Here is a 14,431-nt window from a genome sequence, read left to right on the forward strand (position 1 = left end):
TTCCTGCTCATCCCAGGCTTCCCCTAGAATATGAGCTTTACAGAAGCTGGCACCATCTAGGACCCAATTCTACCCCCTTTATTTCTGTGGATGGTGAGCATTCGAGTACCAATTATTACCATGTACAGCATAGTGGGGTATTTGAAAAAGAAGATACCATTTCACTCTAATGACCACCTTCCTGCCAGTGGTCAGATTGAAATCCCCCGGGGTGGGAGAGGAAACAGCATTTCAGAAGAAGAAGCACGAATAGCTTCCCTTGTTCTCAGCATTTGATTCCATTTTATTTCCTTTCCCTACTACCGTCTGAAATAAGCATCCAGCAAAGTAGTCATTTTCTGGGGCACCCAGTATGTAATTGTTGAGGAAATAACTGTGCTCCATCTGTCTTAGCTAATTTATTGCCACATACCATGCTGGCCTGAATTGCCGCAGTGACATTGCTGGGTTCAGGTGGAGAACAGGGCACTCCCACTCCCAGTGTTTATGCACAGAGTTTTTACTGAGGGTTGTTTGAATTAAAGATCTCGTGGTTTTTAAAATGGTGCGGGAGGGGCACCGGGGTGGCTCAGTTGGTTAAGGGTCCGACTTCAGCTCAGGTCATGACCTCACGGTTCATAGGTTCGAGCCCTGCGTCGGGCTCTTTGTTGACAGCTCAGAGCCTGGAGCCTGCTTCAGATTCTGTGTCTCCCTCTCTCTCTCTGCCCCTACCCTGCTCATGCTCTGTCTCTCTCAAAAATAAACAAACATTTAAAAAAAGTTTTTTTTAAGTGGTGAGGGAGTGAAAACTTTTGTTCTAGATGATTATAGGTTTGACTAAAGAGAAACTTGAAATGGAAGCAAGAGACACAGGCAGAGGTAAAACAGAATGAGCCACTGGATGATCACAAGAATAAAATTTTGCATTTCTAAACTATCTACTTTACAGAGTAGCTCGTTAAACCTTGTAGCTATTAGGTTAGTGCTTACAATTTCTTTTAGATAACACAGAAGTTCCATTTCCTTGTTAGTGGAAACTAAGGGCCAGTTACTGGCAATCAACTTGGGGGGGGGGGGCACGTTGTAGAGCAGTTGGCTCCTGCCCTGAAGAGAAGAATGTCTGAGAAAGCAGGGAGGAAAGACAGAGACCACCAGGGAGTGGCAGAGGTGGCCTGGAGCAGGTGGGGAGCATCAGGCAGGAGGCAAGCTCCCATGACTCATGTAGGACTGTGGTCTCAGAGGTTTGACAAGTGAGTGCAGTGAAAAGCTGGAGAAAAAAAACCACCACTCACTGTGCACCTTCTCCTAGTGAGGGGCAGAGCAGAGGCATGAGAATGTTGATGTGTACCTACCCAGCCACTTGTCTCACAAAGTGGGGCAGTCTCTACACCTGTTTCCTGAAGTTCTACCTAATGGTCCTTCCTGTGGTTCCCATGGGTCCCCATCTTTTTCCCTTCATGTCAACTATTTTGCATTCTTACTTTTAATGCTGCCATAGAGGAAAATTAATAAAATATAAATTTAAAGTATGTGCAAATTAAATTTATTTGCTCACTTAAGAAATACTTCCTGAGCCCCTATGATGTATCAACAGAATGTGCCAGGGATACAGCAAATGAAAAGGCAGAGGCAGTCCTGCCCTCTTGGAGATGTGATGTTTGTACTAGGAAGGCAAATACTTAACACTGCTTTAATTTTTAAGGAAGGTCTAATTTTATAAGCAAATCATGCATCTTAAGTATATTAGCAGGAAAAAAAATGTAGTGTTTGAAAGTTATTGACAAAAGAGTATAAGCTTTTACTATGTACTCAAAGGAAACAGATTCTCTGAGGTTCCTGCTTCTTCCTGGAAGAAATCCACCAGGTGCCATTATAAGGCCCTAACAACCTCCATTATCTTACCTCAAGTATCTTTGATACTATCAGACAGGAGTATTCCAAGCGTGGTCCCGAACCTGCTTCACCTGCATTACTTGGGAACTCCTTAGAAATGTACACTATTCCAGGGGTGTCTGTGGCCCAGTAGGTTCAGCATCAGACCTTGGTTCAGGTCATGATCTCATGGCTCGTGAGTTCAAGCCCCGCCCTCAGGCTCTGCACTGACAGCTCAGAGCCTGGAGTCTGCTTCAGATTGTGTCTCCCTCTCTCTCTGTGCCCCTCCCCCCCGTCAAAAATAAATAAACATTAAAAAATTAAGAAAAAAAGGAAGAAAGAAAAACAAATGCCCACTATTTGGCCCCAGTTTCAACCTAACAAATCAGAACTCTAGGGCTAGGGCCCAGAAATCCATGTTTCAATAATCCCACCAGGTAATTCTAATGCACACTACAGTGTGAAAGCCTGTTTGATAAGATAACGTCAATCAAAAGTCATCCCCAGTGGCAAGGCTCTTGACCTCAACAGAGTCTCTAGACCTTATTCCCCACACTTGGAACTGCCTGAACATCACTTATAAGCTGATTTTCATCACCTAATCCTTAGGCAAGAAAAATATGAGGACAAAGTTTGATAGCTCAGCATAAAACAAGCTTTACCAGGGTTATCCTCTCAGCTTTGAATTCTGCTTTGAGCAACCAGGCTCTTTTGTATTCTCCTGAGCAAGCCTTGCCCCATTATCCAGTTTCAGTAAATCTGCCATATTATCTTTTGCTTAACCTCTGCCTTCCGTCCCATCTCAATATCTTGATATCTTCATTTCCTAATTACTCTAGGTGACTGCTCTCCCAGCCCTGAAAATGAGGTTCAGGGTCTACAACTCCACACCTGGCTGTCAAACTTTTGTCTGACTCACACTTGCTGTAGGATCCTTTGCCTTCTGGCTGCTGTGCAACCTCTGTGATCAGGGCTGCATCGCCTGTTCAATCTTCCACTTGCCTGTGCCCCGCAGTCTAACACTCCTGAGATTACAGGTGTTCATCACAGTCAGCTGAGAAATCCATTTGACCCTTGACAAGAGACCTGAAGTATGTTCTGTTTCCAGATCTTAGTGGATAAACACCTTCCTAGAATTCTAGTTGACAAATAAAATTGTATTCTAGGTGATGAAAAGAGAAATAACTGGGTAGAACATTTATTGACAATCCAATAATCTACCTTTCCTTATGGAACAAAAATTACCTTCAAAGTACCACCCTGATTCAATCACCTAGACTGCAATCCCCACAGTTACTGGTAAGGCTCACATCCCTGTCGTACCCTACTGTGTCTCACGGAGTGTCTTACACAATGCACGGCAACATGGTAAGCACTCGATAAATATGTGCTACATAAATGAAGGCATAGTCTATTCCCTTTCTCTTGTTTTCCAGCTAATTTATAAATTAGCTTAGTCATCATTCTCACATGCTTATTAAGTACCATCATGGGAAACATTAGGGCCGAGACTGACTGTTGATTGCACAAAGAGAACAAAGAGAGGGGAGAGGGTTCATTTAAAACATGCACACTGTCCTGGGGGCCAGACAACTGGATTTCTCTCATGGCTTAGCCACTGGTTATCTAAGTTACCTGAGCATGTAGCATAAGATGTCTCAATTGCCTCATCTGCAAAAGGATGAGATTGGATTATATAGTCTCAAAATCTCCTTCTGGCTCTATCATTCTAGGACCTTACAGTGGACCAAAGTCCCCTGGTTTTTAATTTTTAGAATAGATTCAACACAGAAGTTGCTGACATGCTACATAACATTATATTTCATTACAGTGCATAAAGGTAATTATTTTTCTAATATAGGTAAGAGACATAATTTGCTTTAAAAATGGATATTCCCTTCAAATTTGAAATAGACTACAGGTAGTCTTGCTCAAGGGTATAGAGGTTGGCTGATCTTGGCTGCAGACTCTGAAATGGGTTTAGGTCTGCTTCACACGTCTCCTCCTTCTCTTTGGATCAGCAGCTACCTGAGGATGTTCTTGTGTTAACTGGTAGAAGCACAAGAAGCCAAGTCAAATCACACAGGAAAATTTAAAACCTCTGTTTGCATCACAGCCACTGATATTCATTCTACTGACCAGGACACGAAAAGATGTTCAACATCATTAAGCCATTAGGGAAATGAAAACCAAAGCAATAAGATACAACTTCACACCCACTAGGATGACTATAATCAAAATGACAGATTATAATAATATTGTTGAAGATATGGAGGAACTGGAATCCTCAAACATTACTGAAGAAATATAAAATGGTACATCTACTGGAGAAAAAAGATTGGCAATTCTCCAAAATAGAGGTATCTTATGGTTCGATGCTATCCCTATGTATATACTCAAGAGAACTGAAAACATTTGCTCATATAAAAACTTGTACATGAATGCTCCTAACAGCTTTATTCACAACAGCCAAATGGTGGAAACAAGCAAAATGTCCATTAACAAATAAACAAAATGTGGCATACCCATACAATGGAATATTATTTGACCATAAAAAGAAATGAAGTCTTAGTTCATGCTGCAGCCTACATAAGTCTTTAAAACACTGTAGTGAGTAAAAGAAGCCAGACACAAAAGACCACGTAACATATGATTCTATATGACATGTCCAAAATAGATGGACATATCTTTCTTATAAAGACAGAAAGTAGATTAGTGGCGGCTTGGAGTTGGGGGAGGGTGGAATAGGCAGAGACTGCTGACTAGTATATGGTTCCTTTCTGGGGTAATGAAAATGTCCCTAATTAGATGACAGTAAGGGTTGCACATTTTCATGAATATGCTAAAAGCCACTGAACTGTACACTTTAAAATGGTGAAGTTTATGGTATATGAATTACGTTTCAATAAAAAATAAGATTAGAGTTTCAATGAGTAAAGTAAATCAATGAGATAAGAAGTAAATCAATGAGATAAGAAAATATGTATGTTCTGCCTATTCTAGAAGGAGGGACTGTGAAGCCACACAGTAAAGGCTTCAATGTATGGTCCATAATTAAAAGGAGTGAAGAAGTGGAAAATTAATCCAGCATACTAAAAATAATGTTCTGTATTTTCATAAATTTTAAGCATATTTTCAAAGCTTAAAAAGCAGAGAGGAATTCTCAGCAGAGATAAACTTGGAAATGCCCAACATTAATAATATATATTTGCCTAAAAATAAATTATATATAAATATATATATTTTTTAGATACATATACAGATAGATCTCCTGTAGAAATCCTGCTTTCAGGAGCTTCTTGAAACAAGGTGGAAACAAACCATCAAACATCAGTAATGAGGGATGAGAAACAATTGGAATTTGTGAAGCATCTGAATTATAAACATTCTTGAAGTACAGTTTCATTCCTTTCAAATTCAAACAACATAAACTAATCTGGAGAAAAAAAACACCTGGTAGAAATCTTTAGAAAATTAGTTTAATGAGATTTCAAATTGCAATTAGCACATCAATTATCCATATATAAATTGTGTTTCTACAGTGCTTAGTGGAATTTTTTAAGTGCCTCAAACCATGTATTCTGTTGAACAACTTAAAAATTTCCTCCTACCCTCAGGTCTTGTTTACATATTTAATGTGTGTTATCTACAAATTAAGTGTTTGCTCATGCACCCTAATGTTTATAGCAGCATTATCAACAGCCAAAGTATGGAAAGAGCCACAACGTCCATCGATGGATGAATGGATAAAGAAGATGTGGTGTATATACACACACACACACACACATATATACACACACATATATACACACATATATAATGGAGTATTACTCAGCAATCAAAAAGAATGACATCTTGCCATTTGCAACTCCGTGGATGGAACTGGAGGGTATTATGCTAAGTGAAATTAGTCAGAGAAAAACAAATATCACATGACTTCACTCATATGAGGACTTTAAAATACAAAACAGATGAACAAAAGGGAAAGCAAAAATAATATAAAAACAGGGAGGGGGACAAAACATAAGAGACTCTTAAATATGGAGAACAAACAGAGGGTTACTGGAGGGGTTGTGGGAGGGGAGATGGGCTAAATGGGTAAGGGGCATTAAAGAATATGAAATCCTTGTTGCACCATATGCTAACTTGGATATAAATTAAAAAAATAAATTAAATTTAAAAAAAGAAAAAAAATTAAGTATTTGCTTAGCAAAATAAACCTCAGTACTATGCTCCTAACTCAACCATCACCAGTTGAAAATCACTCAAGTTCCAATTTCATTTGATCTTCCTCATGATACATCATGGTAAAGCAGTGAATGGCAATAAAAAGAGATTTTAAATTCGAGTCTCAGAATTAAAGTGCCTGAATGTTCTGATTCTACATATGCAGCTAACGCTCTTTTCTATACACCAGGCTTACAGTGGCCCATGTTAATGTACACCTGAAAAACAAAAGGCCCTCCTACACAGAAATTCCTCTGTGAAGTACAACTCATTAACTCTTCTTAGCTTTATCTAAAACTGACCTGATCAGGTTACAGTTAAACTCATACCTCTCTCATCTCGCCATAACCAAAATATCCTAGGTAATCAGAAGCACAAGTGAAAACTATCAACATGTTCCAAAGGAATCATTCTTTGGTTTGAGATTCCAGAGAAACAATACATACAACCTCCCCACACACACAATCCTACTAAATTGCAGTTACTACCTTCCCATTTACTGCTCAAAACTCTTCAGAAGGGGGTGCACCATGGACGACAAAATCCTTGATTTCGTTGGATACCAGGGAAGAAAAAAGAGAGAGGCAGCAAAAATGTGCACTACAGACGAGACAGAGAAGTGTGGGAAAAGAGCAATGAATGGGTTAGAAGTAATTCTTGGGCAGAAGCAAGACAAGAATAGAGTGAAAACCAAGAAGAGAAGGAACACAAGAAAAAAAAATCATGGGATGGGTTAAACAGGTTAAGGGGATTATGAGTACACTTATGAGCACTGAGGTATTGTATAGAATTGCTGAATCACTATCTTGGACACCTGAAGCTAATATAATACAGTTAACTATACTGGATTGATAATAATTAATTAATTAATAGATGAATAAATAAACAAATAAATAAATAGAAAAGGCTATTCCTCTGAGAGTAGGCAAAGCAAAGAGAAGCTAAAAGAAAGAAAAGGGACAGAAACTTAAAACTGAGGAACAAGATATGCAATATTTTATAAGCAAAATTTGGGCAAAGTATCTGACTTCATATGGTAAAAATGGTATCTGTGGAATAAATAAATGAGCATCTAACTCTGAAGCAACAGCAATAAAAGCAAACTCACCATTTCATCTCCAAAACTCATTCTTTGCTGATGTCCTTTCTTCTGTTAATAGTGTCATCCTTTTAGGGGCACCTGGGTGGCTCAGCCGGTTAAGCTCCTGGCTCTGGATTTCCACTGGGGTCATGGTCTCACTATTGGTAGGATCGAGCCCCGTGTCAGGCTATGCCCGGACAGCAAAAAGTCTGCTTGGGATTCTCTCTCCTTCTCTCTTTGTCCCTCCCACCTCGCTCTCACGCATGTGTGCACACTCTCTCTCTCTCAAAATAAGTTAATTAAAAAAACATTTTTTAATAGTCATTGTTTTCTCAGCTCCCCAAGCTCTTAAAATCCTAGAATCATCTCTACTATTCACTTTGCTTCTCCAGTGCCAGCTTCAATCATTGGAGCATAATTAATCGTTTCTTCATCAGGTCTCCTTTACCCACCTTTTCTGTCCACTCTGACCAACTCAACGCATATCTCAATTATGGACTCAAATTACCCTGCACCCACACTAGTAATTGAAGATAGTTCTTGCCTTCAACGAGTTCAAATGAGACATATAAACAAATATAAGTTGGCCCTTGAATAATGCGGGTTTCAACTGCAACAATCCACCAATAAGCCAGAATTTTTCTTTTTTTCTGCACAAAATTTTATTGTCTCCATTTGGTCCGCAGCTTTGAAGAAGGTTCCAGAGTGGTTGAAAAGCCTCCTAGTGACTGCAGGGATAGGCTCAGGCAAAAGCCCTGACACCGTGGGGCTCCAGAGGTTCCCAGTGGCGACTGAGGGTGAGCCTTTCCAAGAGACACTCACCCAGCCCCGCCTGGAGGCCAGCCAGCCTGCACAGTCAAGTTGTTGCCCCTCTTCTTGAACAGTTTCCTCTCCTCATCCAGGAAGTGGTTCTCCAGGAAGTCACAGAGATGGGGGTCTGCCCGGGGACAGGCAGGACATGCACAGTTCAGTACATGCAGCTTCAGGTCCTTCTCCGTCCAGGGCCATGGTGGCTTCCATGATGTCCGCGGTTTCTGACTGTCCTGAAAGAGAGCACAGCCACGGAGCTGGTTTGTTAAGGTCAAGGGACACGTGGCACCCTCTGGCGGAAAAAAATGGCCCATGCTCTCAACATCCACATCCTCCAGGTGGAAACAGTAGCGTAGAGAAAGGTAGGTGCCCAGGTCCTTGGATGCACACTGATCAGGTGGTCCATGGAGCCTTCACCTCCGTGGAGTAATTTTGATGAATGTGATCGTTCACGGTTGATCAGCAATGAGGTGCTAAGCTCAAGAAACAGTGTTGGCTTGCCCTGGAGATAGAAGATGGTAAGAAGATGCCTTCAGAGGTTTCAACTGGAAAAGAAGTTGGAAGGGTGGTGGGGGGCTGGAAGAAGCTATTCCCTGGATGTGTTCCCTCCCAACACTGTTGAAGCAAGAGACAGATCCTGTGGATCTGCCTACACATAGATTTTTTTATAGTACACTAGTGTAAGTGTATATTATCTTCCTTATAATTTTCTTAATAACATTCTTTTCTCTAACTTACTTTGTGATAAGAATACAATATATAATACATATAACACACAAAATATGTTAGACTGTTTATATTATCAACAAGGCTTTCAGTCAACAGTAGGCTATTAGTAGTTAAGTTTTGGAGAGGTCAAAATTTATGCCCAGATTTTTTATGTGAGGGGGTAGTTTCGGTGTCCCTCACCCCCTGCCCCCAACCTTGTTAAAGGGTCAGCTATAATACAGTGTGAGAAAAATGCCTGAGAAACTCATAATTTAATTATAAGTCTCCCCTAATCTCACTATCCCTAGCCTCTTCCCTTTTTTTTTTTTTGAGGGTTCATGAGCATTTAATAGCACTTCCTGTTTAGACATACCATTTCTTTTACATCATTATTTACTTATTTATTTATTACTAAACATGAATTCAAGGCAAGTATGCAGTTTCTTTTATACTAAAGCAAATCAGGAAATGAAGACAAAATTGCCATCATCGAATGTTAATCTCCAGAGGGGCACCTGGGTGGCTCAGATGGTTAAGCGTCCCACTCTTGATTTCAGCTCAGGTCATGATTTCATGGTTTGTGTGATCCAGCCTTGCAATATCAGCCTCTGCACTCATAGGGCAGAGCCTGCTTGGGATTCTCTCTCTCCCGCTCTCTCTGTCCCTCCCCCACTTGTGCACCTGTTCTCTCTCTCTCTTAAAATAAATAAATAAGCTATAATTTAAAATGCTAACATCCAGAGAACAACATCTCCACAAAGTTGGCCTGAAGACACTCAGATTCTACCAGTTTTTGAGATGTTCCATATTTAGGTAGTATAGACACTGCAGTTACTTTTAAGCTTTTTCTTTTTTTTTTTTAATTTTTTTTAATGTTTTTATTTTATTTTTAGACAGAGAGAGACAGAGCACAAGCAGGGAAGGGGCAGAGAGAGAGGGAGACACAGAATCCGAAGCAGGCTCCAGGCTCTGAGCTGTCAGCACAGAACCCGAAGCGGGGCTCGAACTCACAGATTGTCAGATCATGACCTGAGCCAAAGTTGGACACTTGACCCACTGGACCGCCCAGGTGCCCCACTTCCAAGCTTTTTCTGAAGTCATTATTTGGATCTTTGCAAAAAGGTTTTTCTCCTACTTGGCAGCAGATGAACACACATCCTTCACTAGCAAACTTCAGCCCCTCTCCTAAGACTGGTTCAGCCTGTGCACAGTTGGACATCAGCCATTCCCTCCAGCATCCTCAGAGCGAGTAAAGTTGGCAAAAATTGTCTTGCCACTGTGCTGCTCCATAGCCAGTTGCCATCATGAGGGCACATGACCACAGGGTCTCTGGGTGACACCACCAGGGGCTGGGGCCCCATAAGCCTCTTCCCTTTTAGATAATATTTTTAGCTAATCTATCCTGAAGGATTATGTGCCAGGCATGTATGAAAGGACCAAGCATTTTACATACTTCCTCTCATTTACTCCTCACAATAACCCTAGAGATAGGTGGTATTATTATTCAACACCTCCATTTTAAAAATAGAGCAACAGTATTTTTCACCACAATGAAAAATAAAACTTAATTAATAAATTAAGTTCTTTAATGAGGGAACTAAGGCTCAGAATGGATAAAGTATTTGCCAAAGTTTATACAGCAAATAAATAGTCAAGGCTATGGTTCTGATTCTATACCCATGCTCTTTACCTCTGTGCTATATACTGTATATTATCACCAGATTCGCTTTCTTTTTTTCTAGTGCTTATTTTATTTTTGAGAGAGAGAGTGAGAACACGGAGGGGCAGAGAGAGAGAGAGACAAAGGATTCAAATCAGGCTCTGCTCTGAGAGTGGAGAGTCCAATGTGGGGCTTAAACTCACCAACCATGAGATAACGACCTGCGTCAGACACTTAACCAACTAAGCCACCCAGGCACCCCCCAGATTCATTTTCTTAAAGTATTCTGTCACTCTCTTTTCCAAAACACATTTCCCACAGGATCAAATCTTTAGCAATTTTCAAGGCCCTTATCACCTAACCACAGCCTCTTTTACTAACTTTACTATTGCCAATACAAACTCCCTCTTCTTCCGAATGAACTCTACACACTCCCATACATACCAGCTCATTCTAATCCATTCCTCTCCCCAAACCTGATGTGGCCTCCACCTCTCCAACCATTTAAATCCTGCCTATGATTCAAGACCCACTCTAAGTCATACCTTCTCCATAAAAACATTCTCAACCAGCAAAAGCTCACCCTCAGGGCCCTCTTCTCTGAAATCTCAAACTTCACTATGTGTACCATTAACTTGATACATAATTATAGACTGCATTTGATTGCTTTTTAATTTACAAGCATCTAAACCTTAGGAGCACCTGGATGGCTCAGTCAGTTAAGTGTCCAACTCTTGATTTCCAATCAGGTCATCGTTTCATGGTTCGTGAGATGGAGCCCCAGGTCAGGCTCTGCACTGACAATGCGGAGCCTGCTTGGTATTCTCTCTCTCCTCTCTCTCTCTCTGCCCCTTCCCCTGCTCACTCTCTCTCTCTTTCTCAAAAATAAATAAATAAACATTAAAAAAATTTAAACCTTACCTGTGAACTCCAACAATGATCCTAATCTCAGCATTTCTTTATATCCCCTACTTATGCCTTTTTTTTTTTTTAACATTCACTTATTTTTAAGAAGAGACACAGAGTGTGACTGGGGGAGGGGCAGAGAGAGAGGGAGACACAGAATCTGAAGCAGACTCCAGGTTCTGAGCTGTCAGCACAGAGTCAGATGCGGGCTCAAACACCAACCACAAGATCATGACCTGAACCAAAGTCAGACACTTACCCGACTAAGCCACCCAGCTTCCCCCTACCTATGCCTTTAATAAAGAAGGAGCTAAACAAGTGAATACTAGGACATCAATAAATGACTCATGACTCAGCTAATACTTTGGGGGGTTATAGGAATTGGAAATATAAAGATTAGTGCTTGTTGAAAATCAAATGCATATAAGCAAGGAAAATGTCACAAATATAGCTCTTAAGCACATACACTAACTTTTAATTAATTTTCCAGTAGACACAAGTGTATTTTAGTATTTTAGCATAAGCACACTGATGTAAAAACAAAAAAAAAATAACAGTCTAAAATACTATTAAGCCACTAAGCTATACATTTTTAATAATACTAAAAGGGAATTTACCCAACTCAAATATCTTGTCAGAATCTAGATATCAGAAGAAAAGGAAAACTGAGGAATCACTGGGAAGAGATACTTCTCTTACTCCATGGAGGACCTAAGAGAGAGAGATAAGAGTAAGATATAAGAACTCCCCTGCACAACAATGTGCTTCTGAGAAAAATTATAGAACCATTTACTTTGAAAGTCTCTAAAAATATGGATATAGGAATAATCTTTGCAAACATCCAGATCATGGATTCATTGATTTCCCAAATCAAATCTCAAAATGATTTATTTTTCCAAAGTATTCTTTTTCCTAAGAACAAGACAGCAGAGTTAGAGACTTTTAAGGTCATGTCCAACACCATAACCATCCGACCTCTCTTTCTTTCCTGCTGGTGACTTTCCCTCCTAAGCTTTGGAAGAACTTGATCTTTCTAATGATGCATCCAACATCCATTAACCCAAAAACAGTGTTAGCTGAGTTATGGACCTCTTAAAATTCCCTGTGGTGTAATGGCAAATTCTGGCTCTGGTCCTCTATAGAATGACACATGTTCAAGCTGTAGTCAGAATGATGAAATGTATGCCATGCAAATGGAGCCTACTTTTTGCATAATATCAATACTTTCTATTTACACTGATAATACCTTATTCAATCTGCACAATATATTGCTATTTAGTCTCTTTTGGAAACAGTTTGCTTTATGATTCATTAAGTAGTTAAGGTTGCTCTTTCACAACAAGAAGGATGCATTCGTGCCCCTCAACTACACTCTAAGAGTCATGAATATTTAAATTAGGACATTATAGCCAAACTAAATAGCATATTTATTGTAGTCCTTGTCATTTTTAACCTGAAAAGGTATTGTTCCCTGACACACAGGATAAGAAACAGAATGGTGTGGTTAAAAAAAAAAAAAAAATGTGGTATTGGAGGCAGAAGATCCTAGAAGCCAAATTCCAGCTCTACTACTTATTTCTTGTGTAACTTTGAACAACGTACTTAGCCCCTCTAAGATTCAGTATTTTCTTTCTTTTTCTTTTTTTAAGTAGGCTGTACACCCAGCACAAAGCCCAGTGTTCGGCTTGAACTAATGACCCTGAGATCAAGACCTAAGCTGAGATCAAGAGTCAGATGCTTGAGGGGCGCCTGGGTGGCTTGGTCAGTTAAGCGACCGACTTCAGCTCAGGTCATGATCTCACGGTCCGTGGGTTCGAGCCCCACGTCGGGCTCTGTGCTGACAGCTCAGAGCCTGGAGCCTGCTTCGGATTCTGTGTCTCCCTCTCTCTCTGCCCCTCCCTGTTCATGCTCTGTATCTCTCTGTCTCAAAAATAAATAAACGTTAAAAAAAATTTTTTTTTTTTAAAAAAAAGAGTCAGATGCTTGGGGTGCCTGGGTGGCTCAGTCGGTTAAGCATCCAACTTCAGCTCAGGTCATGATTTCACAGTTTGGGGGTTCAAGCCCCCTGTCAGGCTTTATGCTAGCAGCTCATAGCCTGGATCCTGCTTCAGATTCTGTCTCTCCCTCTCTCTCTCTGCCCACACCCCCCCACTCGCACTCTGTCTCTCAGAAATAAACTTTAAAAAAAATTTTTTTTCAAAAATAAAGAACACTAATTCAAAGGGATACACACTGCTTGTGTTTATTGCAACATTACTGAACCAGCCCAAGTGTCCATCAGTTGATGAAAGTATAAAGAAGATGTTGTATATATATTTATATACATTATATATACATATAATGGATTATTATTCAGGCATTAAAAAATACTGAAATCTTGCCATTTGCAACAACATGAATTGACCTAGAGAGTTACAATGCTAAGTAAAGTATGTCAGAGAAAGACAAACACCGTATGATTTCACTCATATGTAGAATTTAAGGGGTGCCTGGGTGTCTCAATCAGTGGCTGAGCTATCTGTGCTACAGCTCAGAGCCTGCAGCTTGCTTTGAATTCTATATCTCCCTCTCTCACTGCCCCTCTCAACCCATGCTCTGTCTCTGTCTCTCAAAAATGAATAAACATTTAAAAAAAATTTTGTTTAAATAAATAAATAATTTAAGAAACAAAAACAAATGAGCAAAGGGGAAAAAATAAGACAGAGAGAGACAAAGCAAGAAATACTCTTAACTGTAGAGAACAATCTGGCATTACCACAAGGGAGGTGGGTGGAGGGATGGGCTAAATAGGTGATGGGGATTAAAGAGATGAGTGCAGGGCGGTGTATGGAAGTACTGAATAATTATATTGTACACCTGAAACTAATATACAACTGTACGTTAACTAACTGGAATTAAAATAAAAACTTAAAAAAAAAAATGAGCCATTAACTGCCCAGAACAATGGATGAAAACAGACCATATTATGGCACATGAATATGCAACTTAAGAACCCTGGAACAATTAAAAGATTCACCAGAAAGAGAAAGAAAAAGAAAAAGAAAAAGAGGGGAGAAAGGGGATCCATATGAATGATTTTGAACTTCTCAACAATCCTGGAAGCTAGATGACAATGGCATTCTATACTGAGATGTTCAATCAAGCACTATTTTTAAACATACCAAATTTATTAGATGGAGGTAAAGCAG

At 39.9% G+C, this 14,431-nt stretch overlaps 1 protein-coding gene and 1 long non-coding RNA gene across 3 annotated transcripts in view; both read right to left on the reverse strand.

Annotated features, from left to right (window-relative positions):
• Window positions 1-14,431, reverse strand: part of LOC125925922 (uncharacterized) — a 196,374-nt gene that overhangs the window by 141,652 nt on the left and 40,291 nt on the right. For both annotated transcript variants that reach the window (XR_007458931.1, XR_007458932.1), the window contains exons 3-4: window positions 11,861-11,954; window positions 7,187-8,471 (exon numbers count right to left, since the gene is read on the reverse strand). This is a non-coding gene — a long non-coding RNA (uncharacterized LOC125925922). The remainder of the gene's footprint in view (window positions 1-7,186; window positions 8,472-11,860; window positions 11,955-14,431) is intronic.
• On the reverse strand, window positions 8,522-11,854 carry TXNDC17 (thioredoxin domain containing 17). Its single transcript, XM_049635213.1, is given in 2 exon segments — window positions 8,522-9,889; window positions 9,892-11,854. Coding segments are annotated over 2 exon segments (399 nt in total). The 5' UTR covers window positions 9,968-11,854; the 3' UTR covers window positions 8,522-9,566.

This window comes from Panthera uncia, chromosome F1 (genome assembly GCF_023721935.1).
Source record: "Panthera uncia isolate 11264 chromosome F1, Puncia_PCG_1.0, whole genome shotgun sequence".
Classification (NCBI taxonomy): Eukaryota; Metazoa; Chordata; class Mammalia; order Carnivora; family Felidae; genus Panthera; species Panthera uncia.